Source organism: Mobula birostris, chromosome 2 (genome assembly GCF_030028105.1).
Source record: "Mobula birostris isolate sMobBir1 chromosome 2, sMobBir1.hap1, whole genome shotgun sequence".
NCBI lineage: Eukaryota > Metazoa > Chordata > Chondrichthyes > Myliobatiformes > Myliobatidae > Mobula > Mobula birostris.
In genome coordinates this window covers 60,477,652-60,498,236 of record NC_092371.1, presented here as the reverse complement: position 1 = coordinate 60,498,236, position 20,585 = coordinate 60,477,652, and the positions used below count along the sequence as shown (strand labels likewise).

At 40.3% G+C, this 20,585-nt stretch overlaps 1 protein-coding gene across 3 annotated transcripts in view; it reads left to right on the top strand.

Moving 5' to 3' along the window:
- Positions 1–20,585, top strand: part of LOC140187024 (receptor-type tyrosine-protein phosphatase T) — a 1,622,799-nt gene that overhangs the window by 1,400,367 nt on the left and 201,847 nt on the right. For all 3 annotated transcript variants that reach the window (XM_072241892.1, XM_072241901.1, XM_072241888.1), the window contains exon 14: positions 18,341–18,476. In XM_072241892.1, coding sequence (XP_072097993.1) covers positions 18,341–18,476 — 136 coding nt within the window. The remainder of the gene's footprint in view (positions 1–18,340; positions 18,477–20,585) is intronic.

Genomic DNA, 20,585 nt, shown 5'->3' with positions numbered 1-20,585 from the left:
TAACTTGACACCATTCAGGTAGTAATCTGCCTTCCTGTTTTTGCCACCAAAGTGGATAACCTCACAGTTATCCACATTAAACTGCATCTGCCATGCATCTGCCCACTCACCCAATCTGTCCAAGTCACCCTGCATTCTCATAACATCCTCCTCACATTTCATGCTGCCACCCAACTTTGTGTCATCTGCAAATTTGCTAATGTTACTTTTAATCCCTTCATCTAAATCATTAATGTATATTGTAAATAGCTGCGGTCCCAGCACTGAGCCTTGCAGTACCCCACTGGTCACTGTCTGCCATTCTGAAAAGGACCCGTTCACTTGAATCAGAGGGGGATAAATATCCTAGCAGGGAGGTTTGCTGAGGCTATTGGGGAGAGTTTAAACTAGAATTGGTGGGGGTTTGGAACTGAACTGGAGAGACGGAGGAACGGATGGATGCCTCACAAATCGAGAAAGTTTTTAAACTGTGAGAGAGGGAGGATAGGCGGCTGATAGAGAAGGAATGTACTCAGACTGATGGACTGAAATGTGTGTATTTTAATGCAAGGAGTATCATGAACAAAGCAGATGAGCTTAGAGTGTGGATCAGTACTTGGAGCTATGGTGTTGTGGCCATTACAGAGACTTGGATGGCTCAGGGGCAGAAGTGACTACTTCAAGTGCCAGGCTTTAGATGTTTCAGAAAGGACAGGGAGGGAGGCAAAAGAGGTGGTGATGTGGCACTGTCGATCAGGGATAGTGTCACAGCTGCAGAAAAGGAGGATGTCATGGAAAGATTGTCGACTGTGTCTCTGTGGGTGGAAGTTAGGAACAAGTAGGGGTCAATAACTCAACTGGGTGATTTTTATAGACCACCCACTAGTAACAGGGACATTGAGGAGCAGCTAGGGAGACAGATTGTGAAAAGATGCAATAATAACAAGGTTGTCATGGTGGGAGATTTTAATTTCCCCAATATTGATTGGCATCTCCCTAGAGTGAAAGATTAAGATGGGGTGGAGTTTGCTACATGTGTTCAGGAAGGTTCTTTGACAAAATACATAGATAAGCCTATAAGAGGAGAGGCTGTACTTGATCTGGTATTGGAAAATGAACCTGGTCAGGTGTCAGGTCTCTCAGTGGGAGAGAATTTTAGAGATAGTGATCACAATTCTAGAAACATAGAAACATAGCAAACCTACAGCACAATACAGGCCCTTCGGCCCACAAAGTTGTGCTGAACATATCCCTACCTTAGAAATTACTGGGGTTACCCATAGCCCTCTATTTTTCTAAGCTTCATGTACCTATCCAAAAGTCTTTTAAATGACCCTATCGTATCCGCCTCCATCACCGTTGCCGGCAGACCATTCCACACACTCACCACTCTCTGCGTAAAAAACTTCTCCCTGACATCTCCTCTGTACCTACTCCCAAGCACCTTAAAACTGTGCCCTCTTGTGGCAGCCATTTCAGCCCTGGGAAAAAGCCTCTGACTATCCACACAATCAATGCCTCTCATCATCTTGTATACCTCTATCAGGTCACCTCTCATCCTCCATTACTCCAAGGAGAAAAGGTCGAGTTCACTCAACCTATTCTCATAAGGCATGCTCCCCAATCTAGGCAACATCCTTGTAAATCTCCTCTGCACCCTTTCTATGGTTTCCACATCCTTCCTGTAGTGAGGCGACTAGATCTGAGCACAGTACTCCAAGTGGGGTCTGACCAGGGTCCTATATAGCTGCAACATTACCTCTCAGACCTTAAACTCAATCCCACGGTTGATTAAGGCCAATACACCGTATGCCTTCTTAACCAGAGAGTCAACCTGCGCAGCTGCTTTCAGCGTCCCATGGACTCGGACCCCAAGATCCCTCTGATCCTCCACACTGCCAAGACTTTTATCATTAATACTATATTCTGCCATAATATTTACCTACCAAAATGAACCACCTCACACTTATCTGGGTTGAACATCTGCCACTTCTCAGCACAGTTTTGCATCCTATCAATGTCCCACTGTAACCTCTGACAGCCCTCCACACTATCCACAACACCCCCAACCTTTGTGTCATCAGCAAACTTACTAACCCATCCCTCCACTTCCTCATCCAGGTCATTTATAAAAATCACAAAGAGTAAGGGTCCCAGAACAAATCCTTGAGGCACGTCACTGGTCACCGACCTCCATGCAGAATATGACCCATGTACAACCACTCTTTGCCTTCTGTGAGCAAGCCAGTTCCTGATTGACAAAGCAATGTCCCCTTGGATCCCATGCCTCCATATTTTCTCAATAAGCCTTGTATGGGGTACCTTATCAAATGCCTTGCTGAAATCCATATACACTACATCTACTGCTCTTCCTTCATCAATGTGTTTAGTCACATCCTCAAAAAATTCAATCAGGCTCGTAAGGCATAACTTGCCTTTGACAAAGCCATGCTGACTACTCCTAATCATATTATACCTCTCCAAATGTTCATAAATCCTGCCTCTTAGGATCTTCTCCATCAACTTACCAACCACTGAAGTAAGACTATCTCCTTTACCATAGCATTGGAAAGGGATAGGAACAGACAAGTTAGGAAAGCATTTAACTGGAGTAAGGGGAAATATGAAGCTCTCAGGCGGGAACTTGGAAGCATAAATTGGGAACAGGTGTTCTCAGGGAAATGTATGCCAGAATTTTGACAAATGTTCAGGGGATGTTTGAGTGGCATTCTGCATAGGTATGTTCCAATGAGACAGGGATAGGATGGTAGGGTATAGGAACCATGGTATACAAAGTCTGTTGAAATTCTAGTTAAGAAGAAAAGAAAAGCTTACCAAAGGTTCAAAAACCTACCTGATGATAGAGATCTAGAAAATTATAAGGCTAGCAGGAAGAAGCTTAAGAATGAAATTAGGAAAGACAGAAAAGGCCATAAGAAGGCCTTGGCGGGCAGGATTAAGGAAAATCCCAAGACATTCTACAAATATGTGAAAAGCAAGGGGATAAGACATGAGAGAATAGGGTCAGTCAAGTGTGACAGTGGAAAATTGTGTATGGAACTAGAGGACATAGCAGAGGTACTTAATGAATACTTTTCTTCAGTATTCACTATGGAAAACAACCTTGGCGATGGTAGGGATGACTTACAGCAGACTGAAAAGCTTAAGCATATAGACATTAAGAAAGAGTATGTGCTGGAGATTCTGGAAAGCATCAAGTTGGATAAATCACTGGGACTGGACGAGATATACCGCAGGCTACTGTGAGAGGTGAGGGAGGAGATTGCTGAGTCTCTGGCAATGATCTGTTCATCATCATTGGGGACGGGAGAGATGCCGGAGGATTGAAGGGTTGCAGATGTTGTTCCCTTATTCAAAAAAGGGAGTAGAGATAGCCCAGGGAAGTATAGACCATTGAGTCTTACTTCAGTGGTTGGCAGGTTGATGGAGAAGATCCTGAGAGGCAGGATTTATGAACATTTGAAGAGGTATAATATGATTAGGAATAGTCAGCATGGCTTTGTGAAAGGCAGGTCGTGCCTTACGAGCCTGACTGAATTTTTTTAAGGATGTGACTAAACATATTGATGAAGGTAGAGCAGTAGATGTAGTGTATATGGATTTCAGCAAGGTATTTGATAAGGTACCCCAAGCAAGGCTTATTGAGATAGTAAGGAGGCATGGGATCCAAGGGGAACTTGCTTTGTTAATCCAGAATTGCCTGGCCCACAGAAGGCAAAAAGTAGTTGTAGATGGGTCATATTCTACATGGAGATTGATGACCAGTGGTGTGCCTCAGGGATCTGTTCTTGGACCCCTTCTCTCTGTGATTTTTATAAATGACCTAAATGAAGAAGTAGAGGGATAGGTTAGTAAATTTGCTGATGACACAAAGGTTGGAGGTGTTGTGGATAGTGTGGAGGGCTGTCAGAGGTTACATGGGACATGAATAGGATACAAAACTGGGCTGAAAAGTGGCAGATGGAGTTCATCCCAGATAAGTGTGAGGTGGTTCATTTTGATAGGTCAAATATGATACCAAAATATAGTATTAATAATAAGACTCTTGACAGCGTGGAGGATCAGAGGGATCTTGGGGTCCGTGACTATTAGACACTCAAATCTGCTGCGCGGGTTGACTGTGTTGTTAAGCAGGCATACGGTGCATTGGCCTTAATCAACCATGGGATCGAGTTCAAGATCTGAGAGGTAATGTTGCAGCTTTATAGGACCCTGGTCAGAGTCCACTTGGAGTACTGTGCTCAGTTCTGGTCACCTCACTACAGAAAGGATGTGAGAACTATAGGGGTGAGGAGCAGATTTACAAGGATGTTGCCTGGACTGGGGAGAATGCCTTACGAGAATAGGTTGAGTGAACTTGGCCTTTCCTCCTTGGAGCATCGGCGGATGAGAGGTGACCTGAAAGGGGTGTATAAGATGATGAGAGGCATTGATCGTGTGGATAGTTATAGGCTTTTTCCTAGGGCTGAAATGGCTAACACGAGAGGGCACAGTTTTAAGGTGCTTGGAAATAGGTACAGAGGAGATGTCAGGGGTAGGTTTTTTACACAGAGAGTGGTGAGTGCGTGGATTGGGCTGCCAGTGGAGGCGGATACAATAGGGTCTTTTAAGAGACTCCTGGGTAGGTACATGGAGCTTAGAAAAATAGAGGGCTATGGGTAACCTTCCTTCTCCCTTCTGCGTGAGATGTGGGATATTTGAAAGACTTTGAACTTTTTACTGTGCCATGGACTGTTCTTCATCAAGTTATGGTATTGTTGCACTGTTGTAACTATATGTTATAATTATGTGGTTTTGTTAGTTTTTTCAGACTTGGTCTGTCCTGTGTTTTGTGATATCACACCAGAGAAAATATTATACCATTTCTTAATGCATGCATTACCAAATGACAATAAAAGAGGACTGCGTGTCTTCATAATCTAACCCTAGATAATTTCTAAGGTAATTACATGTTCAGCACAGTATTGTGTGCTGAAGGGCCTGTATTGTGCTGTACAGCTATGTAAAAGATGCGGTGGCATTGGAGAGGGTCCAAAGGAGCTCCAGAATGATTTTGTGAATGAAACGGTTAACATACGAGAAGTGTTTCATGGCCCTAGGCCTCTACTTGCTGGAGTTTAGAAGAATGAGGGGGGATCTCATCGAAGCCTATCGAATTGTGAAAGGCCAAGCTAAAATGGATGTGGAGAGAATGTTTCCTTTAGTAGGGGTGTCTCGGACTAGAGTGCACAGCCACAGAACAGAGTTATTTACATTTACAACAGAGGTGAGGAGTAATTTCTTTAGCCAGGGAATTTATTGCCACAGACTGCTGTAGAGGCCAAGTCATTGGGTGTATTTAAAGCAGAGGTGGTAGGTTCTTGATTAGTAAGGGTAATAAAGTTTACAGAGAGAAGGCAGAATAATGGGGTTGAGAGGGATAATAAATCAGCAATGGTGGAATGGCAGAATGGTGATTGGCTGAATGGCCTAATTCTACTCATTTGTCTTATTGCCTTATGGTATTTCTAATGGATGAAGACTAGTTGTGCTGTCCCTCATGGGCAGATATTCTTTACCAAACATTCTGTATTAAAGCTAATTTTGTGATGATGAACATCTACAGGCTTGCATTCCATTGCAATGTTAAAGCAAAAGAGTCTTATAGGTATTCCAACCATTAGGGAATAATGAGGTTAATTTACAAATGCTGACTATATAGTGGAAACAGCCTTAGGGATAGGAAATAAATGTTGGCCTTGCTTGTAATGCTCAGATCTCAAAAATGAAAATAAAATAATGGTAATCGTTATCCTGTAACAAGTCTAATATCTCCAGTACAGAGGAGGAGGGGAAATTTAAGAACTTCTTTGTATATTTCCTGAGTAATCTGCAATCAATATATTCTATTTTATCTTCAGAATGTAAATGAGGTCTTGTTGATTTCTCAGTACATGGAGAACTGTGGGTTAGTTGATAAAGCATGGATCATTTCGTGTGAGAATTCTGTCGTCTTCTTTACTGCACCTGACTCCACTTCCATACACAAAAAAAAATTAATATGGCTGAGTGGAAACATTTCAACATTTGCTGAAAATCCTATTTTCAAACTGATAACAGTGAATGGAAATTATTTTAAGGTTAATACTCTTAACAAGATCTTCCCAGAATTCAATGTAGAATCATCTCTTAAAAACAACCTGTAATATTAGCACATTAAGCAAATCCCTTTTTGATCACTCAATGTTTTCAAGATTACTTCAGTATGGGGTTGCCTTAATCAATTTTATTGGAAGTCAATAAATTGTGGAGGTTCCAGAGGTTTGTGAGTAGCCTTCAAAAGCTGTGTACACCCCAGCAATGAATTCATGAAATTTTGGCGGGTAGTGCTTCAATGCTTTTGTTCTGAACATAAGCTAAGCCATTTAAGTTGAAGAATCACTCTGGTGGTGTTGACCTTCTTTGGGTACAATTTTTATATGTCTGGGTGCTCAATTGGCAACAAAATGGCAACAGATGAGCTATTGATCTACTTTACTACAGTAGTCACTGAGGAGATCTTTGAGTCAATGGAAGTATCATTTAGGATGAATATTTTACTAACTGTCAACTCAATGACATACATTTTACAATCTTACAATAAGACCATAAGACATAGAAGCAGAATTAGGTCATGTGGCCCATCGAGTCTGCTCTGCCATTCAATCATGGCTGATTTATTTTCCCTCTCAATTCCGTTCTCCTGCCTGTTTCCCATAACCTTTAACACCCTTGTTAATTATGTACCTATCAACCTCTGCTTTACATATACCCAATGACGTGACCTCCACAGCCATCAGTAGCAATCATTCCAGATTCATCACCCTCTCACTTCAGAAATTCCTTTTTATTTCTGTTCTAATGGGACATCCTTCTCTTCTGATGCTGTGCTGTCAGATCCTAAACTCTCCCACTACTGAAGATATCCTCTCCTAGTGATCTCTATCTAAACATTTCAATACTCATAAATTTCAATAAGATCCCCCTGCCCCAATCTTCTCAACTCTAGTGAGTACAGGCCCAGAGCCCTCAAGCACCCTTCATGCATTAACCCTTTCATTTGCACAATTATTCTCATGAACCTCCTCTAGACCCTCTCCAATGCCAGCACATCCTTTCTTAGAAATGAGGCCCAAGAATGCTCACAGTATTCTAAACATGGTCTGACCAATGCCTTATAAAGCTTTGGCATACATGTTTGCTTTTATATCCTAGTTCTCCCAAAATGAACACTAACATTGCATTTGCCTTTCTTAATACCAATTCAACCTGCAAGTTAACCTTTAAGAGATTCTGCACTCAGACTCCCTATTTCTGAATTCACTCCCCATTTAGAAAATAATCTATGCCTCTATTCCTTCTACTAAGTGTTTGGCCATACACTTTCCTACCATGCATTCCATCTACCACATCTTTGCCCATTCTCCTAATCCACCTAAGTTGTTCCACAAACTCACTAATTCCTCAACACTGCCTGTCCCTCCACCTACTTTTGTATCATGCACAAACCTGGCCACAAAGCATTCATTTACATCATCCAGATCATTAACATATAATCTGAAAAGTAGCAGATCCAACACCCACAACAAACAACGGGAATTCTGCAGATGCTGGAAATTCAAGCAACACACATCAAAGTTGCTGGTGAATGCAGCAGGCCAGGCAGCATCTCTAGGAAGAGGTGCAGTCAACGTTTCAGGCCGAGACCCTTCGTCAGGACTAACTCAGTAAGTGTGAGGTGGTTCATTTTGTTAGGTCAAATATGAGGGCAGAATGTAGTATTAATGGTAAGACTCTTGGCAGTGTGGAGGATCGGAGGGATCTTGGGGTCTGAGTCCATAGGACACTCAAAGCTGCTGCGCAGGTTGACTCTGTGGTTAAGAAGGCATACGGTGCATTGGCCTTCATCAATTGTGGGATTGAGTTTAAGAGCTGAGAGGTAATGTTGCAGCTATATTGGACCCTGGTCAGACCCCACTTGGAGTACTGTGCTCAGTTCTGGTCGCCTCACTACAGGAAGGCTGTAGAAACCATAGAAAGGGTGCAGAAGAGATCTACAAGGATGTTGCCTAGATTGGGGAGCATGCCTTATGAGAATAGGTTGAGTGAACTCGACTTTTTCTCCTTAAAGCAACAGAGGATGAGAGGTGACTTGATAAAGGTGTACAAGATGATGAGAGGCATTGATCGTGTGGATAGTCAGAGGCTTTTCCAGAGGGCTGAAATGGCTAACACGAGAGGGCTCTGTTTTAAGGTGCTTGGAAGCAGGTATAGAGGAGATGTCAGGGGTAAGTTTTTTACGCAGAGAATGGTGAGTGCGTGGAATGGGCTGCCAGCGACAGTGGTGGAGGCGGATACGATAAGGTCTTTTAAGAGACACCTGGATAGTTACATGGAGCTTAGAAAAAAAAGAGGGCTATGGATAACCTTAGGTAACTTCTAAGGAAAGTACATGTTCGGCACAGCTTTGTGGGCTGAATGGCCTGTATTGTGCTGTAGGTTTTCTATTTTTCTATGTTTCTTCTTCTATTTTTCCATGTTTCAAAAATGAAGGGCCGTCTGTAGAAGTAATTAAGAAAAATCCTGAACTGCTACAAATGCTGCATATTTATAATTTCTTTGATTGTTATCAAAGTAGCAAGTCAGAGCACCTACAAAGCATACCACACATTAATGAAACCAGTCTCAACTTCAGAAGCAGTTTTGATGGCAATAAAGGAAACTTTAATTAAAATGAACCTAAATCATGAAGAGGGAGAGAATGTGAAGTCGGGCACAAGTGAACCTTTTCATAATTGATACCCTGCAGCACGGTCTGCTACATTGCAGAAGTGTCATTTCATTTGTCACTGGCTTATGAAAATGATATGTCATTCATTTCATGGTTGATACATAATGAATAAAATGGCCATTGTCCTTGAGAGAAGTTCTGAGATAAATGGTATTGTCTGCTGGAAGTATTCTGTTTACGTACAATGATGACACTACCTCAAAAATTGTGCATAATGCTCTTCCCTCTCACAAGTAACATTACCTGGAAAAATTCTCAAAGTTCTGTTTATCCAGATCAAAAAGTTAATGCACCCTTTTGCCAGTGTTTTCTGATCATCAACTTTGCCCAACGCAAGAAAATTTTTAAAAAACCACTAATGAATTGAATCACAAATTAAAAAAAAACAAAAAAATTCAATCCCTACATGTGTGCTTTAAGTATATTCATACTCCTAAGGGTTGTAAAACAGGGAATCCATAATCCATGAAAGGAATTTTGGTGTGATTAATTATCCTGATGCTCATAGTCATCCCATTGACATGTGTATGTGTTAGGGGGCTGTGAAATATCACAGGCTCGTTTTCTCTCTGACAACTTAAGGTTTGTGACATTTGCTGCACTTTTTCTCAAAATGTCACCATGCCAAGAGATCAGACAATGTGGCATGCTGATCTAATACTACATTGGCCATTATTAAATTTGAATTGGAGACTGCACAGTAGTATAATTTGAGAAGAGGGGATATGGCTTGAGCACAGGAAATTTGGTTTCGCTGTGTGCGTATGGTGGTCAGCATGGACTTATTGAGCCAAAGGGTCTGTATCCATGCTGTGTTGCTCTGTGACTGCAGGTACAGGAATCTGGAGCAAAACGCAAACTGCTGGAAGAATACGTAGATCAAGCAACATCTGTAGGGGCAAGGGTATGGTTGACATTTCAGGCTGAGGCACTGCATCAACACTGAGAGCACAAAGGGAAGGTACCCAATATAAGGGAGTGGGAGGGAGGCTGGTAGCTGATGGGTGGAACCAGGTGAGGTGGAGAACAATGGACTAAGGAACGAGGTGAGGGAGAGGAGAGGGAATATAGAGACAGAGACTAAGTTGAACCAGATAATGGAGAGAATGATGGGTGGATGTGGATGAAACTAAACAGAGAGGAGAGGAAGAATAGACCAAGAAAGATCCAGCTGGGGGAGGGCAACAAACCTAAGTAAATTGGGGATTGGGGGAATTGAATGGTAAAGTGTGCAAAGTGGGAGATATATTTAATGCACTGGTAGGACTGAGAGCATGCAGTGTAGGTTACCTAAAATTGGAAAATTCAGTGTTCATACCAAGAGTTGTGGACTACCCAGGTAGAATATGAAGTGTTGCATTTGGCCTCATCAGGACTATATAGAGAAGGCCAAGGACAGACAGGTTAGTGTGGTAGTGGGAATAGTTGTCAACATGACAAGCAGCTGGAAGTTAAGGAGGCCCTTGCAGACAGACTGCAGGCACTCTGCAATATTGTCACCTAATCCACCTTAGTCTCGCTGAATTAGAGAGAGTCACATCAAGAGTGCAAAGCCTCATATTTGGTGAATAAGAATTAAATGTGAAAATTATCTTTGAAAATTATCACCCAGCAAGGCATGAAACAAGCAACCAGGATACCCAGCTGAAACAAACATTAGAAGTTATAAACATGAAAATAAGGGAGTCAAGACCTATTTGAAGGTCACTTCAAGACTAGTTTGCTTTGACATCGCACCCACTCGGGTCTAAACAATTCACTTTCAGGGCTAGATTTGTCCTGCTAAGTTATCTGTGCAATAAGGGTGGATTGTTTGTTTGGACACAAAATAGGAGCTGGAGGGTCTGTCAGTTATAAAAATGTGGCTAATGTGGTCTTTACTCTCAGCTCCACGTTGTACCAAATTCCATGATCTTTGACTCCCTAACAGTCCAAAACTATATCTGTCACAGCTCCGAATGCACTTAATGATAGTTTTCTTTATGTAATTGTCAGTCTTTGATACCACGCAGCCTAACCTATGGTCCTTAAAGAACTGCCAGCAAAAGGAAGTAATAACCTGAATAGAGAAGTTGGGTAGTGGATTTGACCATCCAATAAAGGGAAATGCCTCACTACGATCTCCATGCTTTTAATTGTATGGAAGTGCTTCTACTGAATGATGAGGTGCTGCATTAAGTGGATTATGAAAATGCTTTCAGATAACAATTGGGATTGGGAAAAGTTCTGGAAGATCAATGCCTGAAGGATGGGTGTAAAGGATAGAACCAGGCGCTCTTGGTAGGATTACTTCAGGGAGATCTTTGAAGGGACATGAGTAAAGTCTATTGGGTAGACTGCAATGCAGGGAAGCGCCTATATTCATCCTGCATGTTACCATATGGGTGAAGGAAAAGTAGATGAAGCTTTGACTGGAGTGTGAAGTTTGAGTGACTTCCATAATGCAGCAATGAAGTATGACATGTGGCAAAAATCAGCAGCAACTTGGAGTGACCTAAGATTAGGGAACGGAGAATGATCATAACAATGGCCTTCATAGACAAAGCAGTCCAGGAGCATATGTGAAGCTGTGATTGAATTTGCAGTCATTCAGAGATTTGTGCAATGACAGGAGATGTAATGTTGGCCCTTTAAATAGCAAGGATTCAGGAGAAACAGAGTGAGTAAAACCTAGGTCCTTGATCAGTAAATAAGAACTATCAACTCGAATGAGTGAAATTAAAGTCTTACTGGAGATTAATTCTACATTTTGCACCACTGGTGCTGTATTTGGGGGAGTTTTACATGAATTAAGAAAGGTGGTCAGGAAAGTAACAACTCCCTAAAAAATATATATTGAAAACAAGAAAATGCAAAGAATTGCTCAAATCTAACTGAAACCAAATTTCAATGCTATGGATCAGTTTTAGTTGGAACTAGACAACGGGGTGACAGGTTGGGGCACCCTTTGAGACAAGGGTTGTGCAGTCTGATGTGACCAGAATGAACATTAAATTTTCCTGAATGCTAATGCTATCTCTTTGATTTGGAAATTAAAGAAGAAAAACTCAGCTTATTAAAGAAGAAAGACACATAGCAAGACAAATATGTGACCAGAATGAACATTAAATATCCATGAAGTAAATTTGAAGGAATCGGGCTTGCTGGGTCGGGTCTGGAATTAAATGTCCGATGTAATGATGGATTTGGCCTTGAATAATCACGGAAGGATTCCATCGATTCCTAGTTGGAATGACTTCTTTGGCACCAATGGATGTCATTTGGAAGAGGCAATTGTATTGTCTGATGTTCTTCCTGAACATTTGCAATAAGTTCATCATTGCTGTACAAATTGAGGAGTTCATTAGGTAGAGGCCGCAAATTGCCTAGCCTGACCTTTCCCTTCATACAGCAGAAATGTGCGGTTTCTCCAGGCACAACAGTGAGGGCGTACTCTCGTCATCGAACCAACATCAGCAGAAATGTGATGGCATGGAAGTGGTGCATTTTGCCTTGCTCTTTCTCTGTCGAGGTATCGTCATTGAAAGCGGCTATTGTCGTCTTCAGCAACTCTCGCAATAATTACTCTATGCCGCATATTCTCGAGTAGATCTTTCCTTTTCTCCTCTGTCTCTTCCTTTCTCCTCCTTCTCTGCCTGTTTTTGTCATTCTGGAGATGCGCAGCCCTTTCATCCTTCATCTCTTCATCTCTTCTACCATTTGTTCTATCTCCCTGATCCTGGAGTTGTGCGGTCCTGCCCTGATCGGATTCTTGTTCTCTCCTCCGCCTGTGCCTATTGTTGTCATTTTGGAGACGTGCATGCCTGTCCTCCTCTGTCTAGTCTTCTCTCATCTTTTTTGTCCTGACTCTTTGATCCTGGAGTCATGCGGCCCTGGCCTCATCCAATTGTTGTTCTCTCCCTCTCCTTGCCACTTCCCAACAATGTTTGGCATCACCTCTTGACCATAATGTCCCCCTTCTCTTTCCACGCAGCATAATTGGGCTATCCATATATTTTTACCCTAATGCTTGATAGAAGATAGGAAGCAGTAACACCAAAGCCTCCAAGCTGCTGAGGCTGACCGTGTGCATGCATCGGGCTGTGGCGACCCAATTTCCATGATGACCGATCGGGTTTCGGGTGAAAGGCAGCCTGCTGATTTTTGGCGAATGAGCAATTTTATATGAATATCTAACCCCGAACATTGCCTGCTTTCTGTAAGTTAGTGCATTTTAATTCGATTTAGCTAAAAAAAAGTGCCGCTGTAATGCGCCGTTTGCGCTAATTGGAGGTCACAAACAGACGAACAGACAGACAGAGCATGAGAGTTTTAATAGTATATAGATTGTGTGAAGTAATTTCTAAGCTGAAAGACTAAAAGTTATCGAGCTTTCATGTTGGAGAGGTAAATTGAGAGAGTTAAGTTTCTGAGATGGCAATTATAGGTAGCTCGAGAAAGAACACAAAGAAATTTGCAGTAGTTCTCCATTTAATGTATTAGGAAGTGGCAATATATAAAACTGGAAAGCATCTTGTAGAGGAGTTTCAGACCACCTGTTAACAAATAACTACAACATGTACTTACATACTTGAGCCTCAGTAACAGCTTTACATTCAAGGTAGCTCATCAATTGTCCCAGCTCCAGTGCTCTGTCAAAGGTCCAATCACTTCAATTACCTCACGAACAATCATCCTTGTATACCAAGGTTGAGTGTGGGAATGCTCACTGATTATTGCACAACTTTGCTTTCCATTTGCCACTCTTCAGAAAGTGATGTGATCTGCATCTACACACAACCAAGACAATATTCAGGCACAGACTGACAAGTGGAAAGGAATACTCATTCCACCTTAGTGCCATGCAATGGTCTGAAAGAAGATCTAACCACTTCCTCTTGACATTCATAAACAAGAGAAAATCTGTAGCTGCTGGAAATCTGAAATGCTACAGGAACTCAGCAAGCCAGGCAGCATCTATGGAAGAGTATAGTTGATGTTTCAGGCCAAAACCCTTTGAAAGGACTGGAGAAAAAAAGCTGAGAAGTAGATCTAAAAGAAGGGGGTAGGGGAGAGAGAAACACAAGACGATAGGTGAAAACTGGAGGGGGAGGAACTTCCCAGCTCTTTATTTTATCCCTCCCCCTCCAGGTTTCACCTATCATCTTGTGTTTCTCTCTCCCCTCCCCTCATCTTTTAAATCTACTCCTCAGCTTTTTCTCTCTAGTCCTGCCAAAGAGTTTCGGCCTGAAACGTCAACTGTACTCATTTCCATAGATGCTGCCTGGCCTACTGAGTTCCTTCAGCATTTTGTGTGTCTTCCTCTTGACATTCTATGGTGTTACTCTTGCTAATATTCTCCCCACACTCTCCAATTCAGCATTCTGGTAGTCACCATTGGTCAGAAATTAAATTGGACTGGCCACATAAACTACAAGTCAGATTCTGGGTATTCTGTCACATGCGACTCACTCTGTGGCTCTGTCACCTGCAAATTACAAGAATATGTTGGAATAGTTTCCCCTTGCCTGGGTGAGTAGCAATCCAACAATATTGCTTGACACCAGGGGTTGCCAACCTTTTTTGTGCCATAGGCCCCTACCATTAACCAAGGGGTCCATGGACCCCAGGTTGGGAACCCATGCTTGACATCAGCTAGAACGATTTGATCGGCATTGCATGCTGTGGCTACACATGCAAAATGCACCATTATTACTTCCCAAGTTTAGCTTGGCAGCATCTCCCAAACCACAATTCCTACTATGCTGAGCTGCTCAAATTCAATCCTGACCTCCAGTGCTGTCTGTGTGGAGTTCACGTGTTCTCTCTGTGGCCACATGAGCTTCCTGTGGATGTTCCAGTTTTCACCAACATCCCAAAGATGTGCGTGTTGGTAGGTCAGTTGTAAATTGTCCTGAACATGTTAATGAGCTTAAAGAATCTGGACAGGAGTTGCTGTGAATGTAGAGAAAATAAAATGGGTGTGGGAGGGATTAGTGTAAGGATGGTGATAGGGTGGAACAATAGGCCTGTTTCTTTCTTTATGCGGTAGCATAGTAGTTAGCACAATGATTTACAGTACAGATAACCTGAGTTCAATTCCCACTGCTGCTTGTAAGGTGTTTGCATATTCTGCCCGTTTGCTTGTGGGTTTTCTCCGGGCATTCTGGTTTTCTCTCCCAGCCCAAAAGCGTACTGGTTGGTAGGTTAATTGGTCATTGTAAATTGCCCCGTGATTAGGCTAGCGTTAAATTGGAGGATTGCTGGGCAGCATGCCTCAAAGGGTCGAAAGGGCCTATTCCACGCTGTATCTCAATAAATACAATAAATAAATAAATGTTTCTATGACTCTAAGAAGAGAAGCAAGATCACCAACTCCTGCAGCATTCTGTACCAAATGTAAACAAATACAAGTCGATTACTGTTACAGAATCATAACCAAACACTTCACATGAAGACTTTCAAAGAGCAGTTATTATGTTATCATCTCACTCATTCTTACAACTTACTTAATAATGTGAATCGTTTAATTGACATATTCTATCCCATTAAAATTAATGTTTTACAACTAATTATCTGAAAGTGATCATGAAACGTTTTCTGTTTTACTACGTTAAAGTTATTTTTCAGATTAACTAATAACAGCTCCGTTATTAAACAACCTAAATTCAGATGCTTGGAAAAGGTCACTTTTCTTCCTCTCATTCCTTGCCAACTCTACTCTCCTAAAAGTGCCTGAGCTTGGTTTAATGGTCTTTGGCCAAATGTTCTTCTTTTCAACAGCTGTGCACCTGTTGTGAAATTTGAGAGCTTGAATATAGTAATGATGATAGTCAACCTCAATCTTGAACTTACTAATATACAGTATATATGCATCTGCCAACCTATATTACAGCATGAGTTGCTGAATTGTAATTAGCAATTGGAACTATATCTGTTCGCTCTTTCCTTGCTCAGAGAAATTATTACACCCCTATCACCAGCCCAATAACTCTTGCTCCACCTCCATTTCCTGCTCTCTCTTTGCTTCTGCTGCCACACTCCCAATCCATTCCTAACACCCACAAATAAGTGCCCATTCTCCCCAGTCCTCCCATTACTGCAGCAGCTTGAAACAGTTAATCCAGTGGAAATAGGGGTTGTTTCTGATATATATGGATCAATACCACACAATTCTTGCCCACGAAGGCAGTCCGAAAATCCTGCAACAACTTTTCTTAATTACCATAATGCATGGGTTTGTGTTGAAATAAAAAAGAAAGCAAATCTGAGTTTCTCATGACAGTTTTATGTAAATTTGGATATGCATATAAAACAATTAGATTTATCTATATTTTGCAAATAAAAAATTATGCATTATAATAAATATGAATGTCTATGTATTTTAATGTGTGTTATAAGTGTGTATGTCTTATGTAGTTATCAATAAATATATTTTATGATGAGTTGTATGGGAATAGTTATAAAGTGTAAATATGTATGACAGTATATATTTTCCAGTGATACTGATTTTGGGGGAAAAAAATGAGGGTAGAGAATTTAAATGAGTTGTTTATTATAAGGGAAGAATCTCTCTGCTCAACGGCTCCCAAGTATTTTCAGGAACTGTACAGACTAACCTTTCCTGCCATTTCCTGAGTATTGTTCCTCAGTCTTTTAGGGCCATCATTAACTTTATAAACAAAATTAGGAGTCAGATAATGACCGAGAAATTACTGTGAATGAGTTTACAATCCACCTCACAAATAAACTAGGTGTTTCAAATTAACAACATCACCCTAGAAAGTCTTCCTTCATTATATTACTAATTTGGAATATTATTAATTATTACTAATTACTGATTGCAATGCATTGCCCCAAATCTGAGTCAGTTAGTCAAACAATTTTATTTTTGTTTGTTAGTAATTGTATGAGAATACATATTGTTACAATAAAGCTCCAGTATAAATGAATCTGTGCTCATTCTTGCCCTGGATTAAAGACGAAGAAGAGGTGAGCCATTGCCACCTGCAATTCCTGTTTCATTGACTTTACTAATCCTATCTGATCATTATAAAGCAAAGTTCACAATGCTATTCTGTTGAACATTTTCTTTTTAACCCGTGGCTTTTATTAGATTAACTACCTTATTCAGATAAACATTCAGGACCTTCTGAAGGCATCAAAGTAAAACTCATGCCAGTTCTCAAATAGTATGTAAATTCCTAATGCTTTTCAACATTATAAAGAACAGAATTTTTATGGTGTTTCAGGAATACCTTCTAACTCCTACCTGTCTCAACAAAATGTACATGTGGGTCGATGACTCTCCCATGACCTGCCTGAGGAAAATCTGAAGGATGATTCTGTGTCAAGATGAATCCTGCTGAAGCAAGGTGCCACCCAAAATCCCAGGATACCCTGGGTACAAATTATGATTTCAATTTGCCAACTATCAGAAAATGTGGATCAAATATGTTATTAAGCAGTTTAAAATTATTCTTATATGGAACTCCAGTTTCTTCCCGCATTCTAAAGATGTCTGGGTTAGTAGGTTAATTAGTCATGTGGGTGTAATTGGGTGGCACGGGCTCTTTGGACTGGAAAGGACCGGTACCATCCTGTAACTCTAAAAAAACGCTATCTTTCTACACTGATCCATCAACAGTAAGAACTTCACTGAAACTTAACAAAGCTCCTTTATCAATTTTTGTCACTCGTGCTATATCTCAATACCACTTGCGTGAACCAAATCAAATTTATGAACTAGGAAATAATTTTGAACAACAACAGTCATTTTATTATCACACCAACTGTTTAACATTAAAGTCCCTTGAAACCTAAAGATCGAACAAGCTATTGCACCAAAGGTAAAAACTACAGATTCCTCATGTTTTTGTTTTTTTTTTATTTCAGTTCATCTTTGTTTTTGGAAAGATCTATTTCATAGAATACCCTTGCTATTCATCTCTTTGCTATTTGCTTAGATTATTTAAAGCACTGTTATCCAGTGTTGTTATAAACACCTTTATGAAATGAATAAATAAAAACAAAATAAAGCCTGATAAAATATGAATATAAAAACATAAAGAAACAGGAATAGTCCTTTCACGTTTGCATCTGTGGAGACATCAGAGAAGAGCATGCTGATATTTTGCCTCACTTCATCTCCTCACACTGTCTCCATATTCTTTGATTCCCTTGGTGTCCAGAGATTTATATATTTCTTGCTTTCAATATTTTAAACAACAGACACATCCACAGCTCTCTGTAAAATAGAAGTACAAAAATTCACAACCTTTTAAGAGATTAAAAATATCTCCTTTATTGCTAGGTGTTAGACCCTTTGTCAAGTCTGAGACCACCATTTGACAAGTCTTTAGACTAGGAAAATATCCCCCTAGCCTCCAACATTTCAAGTCCATTAGGAATATTATATACTTTACTGAAATCAACTTTTTTTTAATTTTAAGAAATACACACTTGTCTACTTTAGCTCTTTTTATTTGAAAATCCCATGAAGTCATATTCAGTTCAAAGGTCTTATTAATTCTGTGATGTTTCTCATTTCAGGTGCTTCAACACAGAACTCCAATACAGTGGAGCCAGAAAAGCAAGTTGATAACACAGTGAAAATGGCTGGAGTTATTGCAGGAATTTTAATGTTTATTATCATCATGCTGGGAGTCATGCTAATAGTTAAAAAACGGTAGGTTTTGTCAAAGAGAAATTGCTGTTCAACTTATACAACAGGACCTTAAGAAACAGACAATATATTTCAGTGATATTATTCATGCCTAACAAATGGGAAAAGAGGTAGGCATTGAGACTCAATTAATGATTTAGATTTCCAGTTTAGTGGCCAACTGTACACTTAAAAGTGATTTAGATATTGCTTTGGCTAAGCTGTCCACAAACGCAGGAATGCAAACAGACGCAATCTTGTGCAATTTATTCAATCATTTCCCAGGTGTATTTTGCTAGAAAAGCAACCCAACTATTTGACTCACCGTGGTTCTGGGTAACAGAGCAGATTTTATCTGTTGATCAAATATGTTAATTTTCTCCATGGCTTAAAATGAAAAGCCATTGAGGACACCAAATAGTGAAGAAATGCAAGATATATATACTGATAAAAATAAGTTCAAAGAAACATTTCTCATCTACACCTAGAAGAGGCAGGATTGATATGTCCATTGATAAGACATGCCATTTTTCTAAATCTTGACCAAATCTAACCTGTTTTTGCATTTGTAAGGGAATATCCTAATCAGTTTCGAAACCCAGGCTTCAGTGGAATTTGAAGTGATTTGATAAAGCAAAGACCAAAGCAAATGTTTAGAATTTGGGTCACATTTTCTCCATTTATTTTAACCTCCCTATATCAAAACAGGAAGTAAATCCCAAACTAAGGTAGAAATCAAATACAATGGACTCCAGTTAATTGGGACACATCAGGACCAATACATTTTGGGCCAGTTTAGCAGCTGTCCCAATTAAGCAAAGTTTCATGGAAATAGTATAAAATGGTATAAAAAGACAAACTACCATTTAACTAAGTAACAATTTATGTACTTAAATGAAATACTGATCAAATTAGAACACTACCAATACCACTACTGCACTATAAAACTGTGTATTAGTTCCTTAATAGTTATCGATGGAGGAATTCAGTGTACGATGCTGTGTTCTTTTGATTGACTATAAACAAAATCAGTGCAAAGACCAAGTGCAGATAATGGACTGCCTTTATACAATGCTTTCAACAATTACATCTTCCAAATCTTCCTTTTCATTGTAACATTCAGGATAGTTATCAATACCTTCAAAATCTTCCTAGTTCTTAACTTTTTGAAGAGGTGAATTCACTTCATTTTCACTCCTGCCCATTTCTGGCACCTCCAAGCCTGAATGTTTGAAACCGCAGTGAGCAATACAGTTCAAAATTGCCTTAATGCTCACTTCTCAACAATAATCAGTGACAAATATTACTGATTTTTGAACAGAAACACACGCAACTGACCTTATTTAAAACTGTTCGCTTTAAGCACTGCGTATAGTCTAACGGCCACACAAATGCCCACAATTGCCTCTAGTTAGAAACTGTTTGGCAAAAGGCTCTTCTCCCCATTAAATGATTCACTGTCCAAAATAAATGAAGAGAGACCAGCTATTTTCTCAATTTGTTTTAGTTCTTTAAGAATTGTTCCAAATAAGCAGCTGGCCCAATTAACCGATGGTCCAATTAAAATGAGTCCTTTGATAAACAGGGTCCCAGGAATGAACTACTAATGGGCTCAGTCAGTTGGTTTCACTTGAGTCAATGCTGTGGTCTGTTTACCTTCTACAATCCTGAATAAGAGGTGAAACCATACAGGGATCCTATAACAGGTAGCTTTTCTTTGGTTCTGATTGTGGGAGTAGCAGAAAAGGGCAAATAGTCTGTTATAGTTGAGAAATTGTGTTTTGGCAGCTGGCTTCCATGCTCCCTTTAAACTCACTAGGGCTCTGTTTCCTATCTTTATCATTTTCATTTTCAGGACTACTGGTAAATGTGAAGGAGGATTTCGTTGAAGACTGAGGCAAACTCAATTTAATAGCCTAATGAACACTTGCATGTATTTCCTATAGGGGTAAAAATGTAAGTCCAGACTGGAGATAAACTTTTTTTTTAATGGTGTAGCAGACATGTAGCAGATTATGCTGTTATCCTTATAAATATTAACTTGGCTTCAGGGTCTGTGGGAAGGGGAAGAAGGAAGGAATTACGGCTGTCTCACTCCTGAATCAGCTGGCTGTAGATTTAAGGCTATTCCTG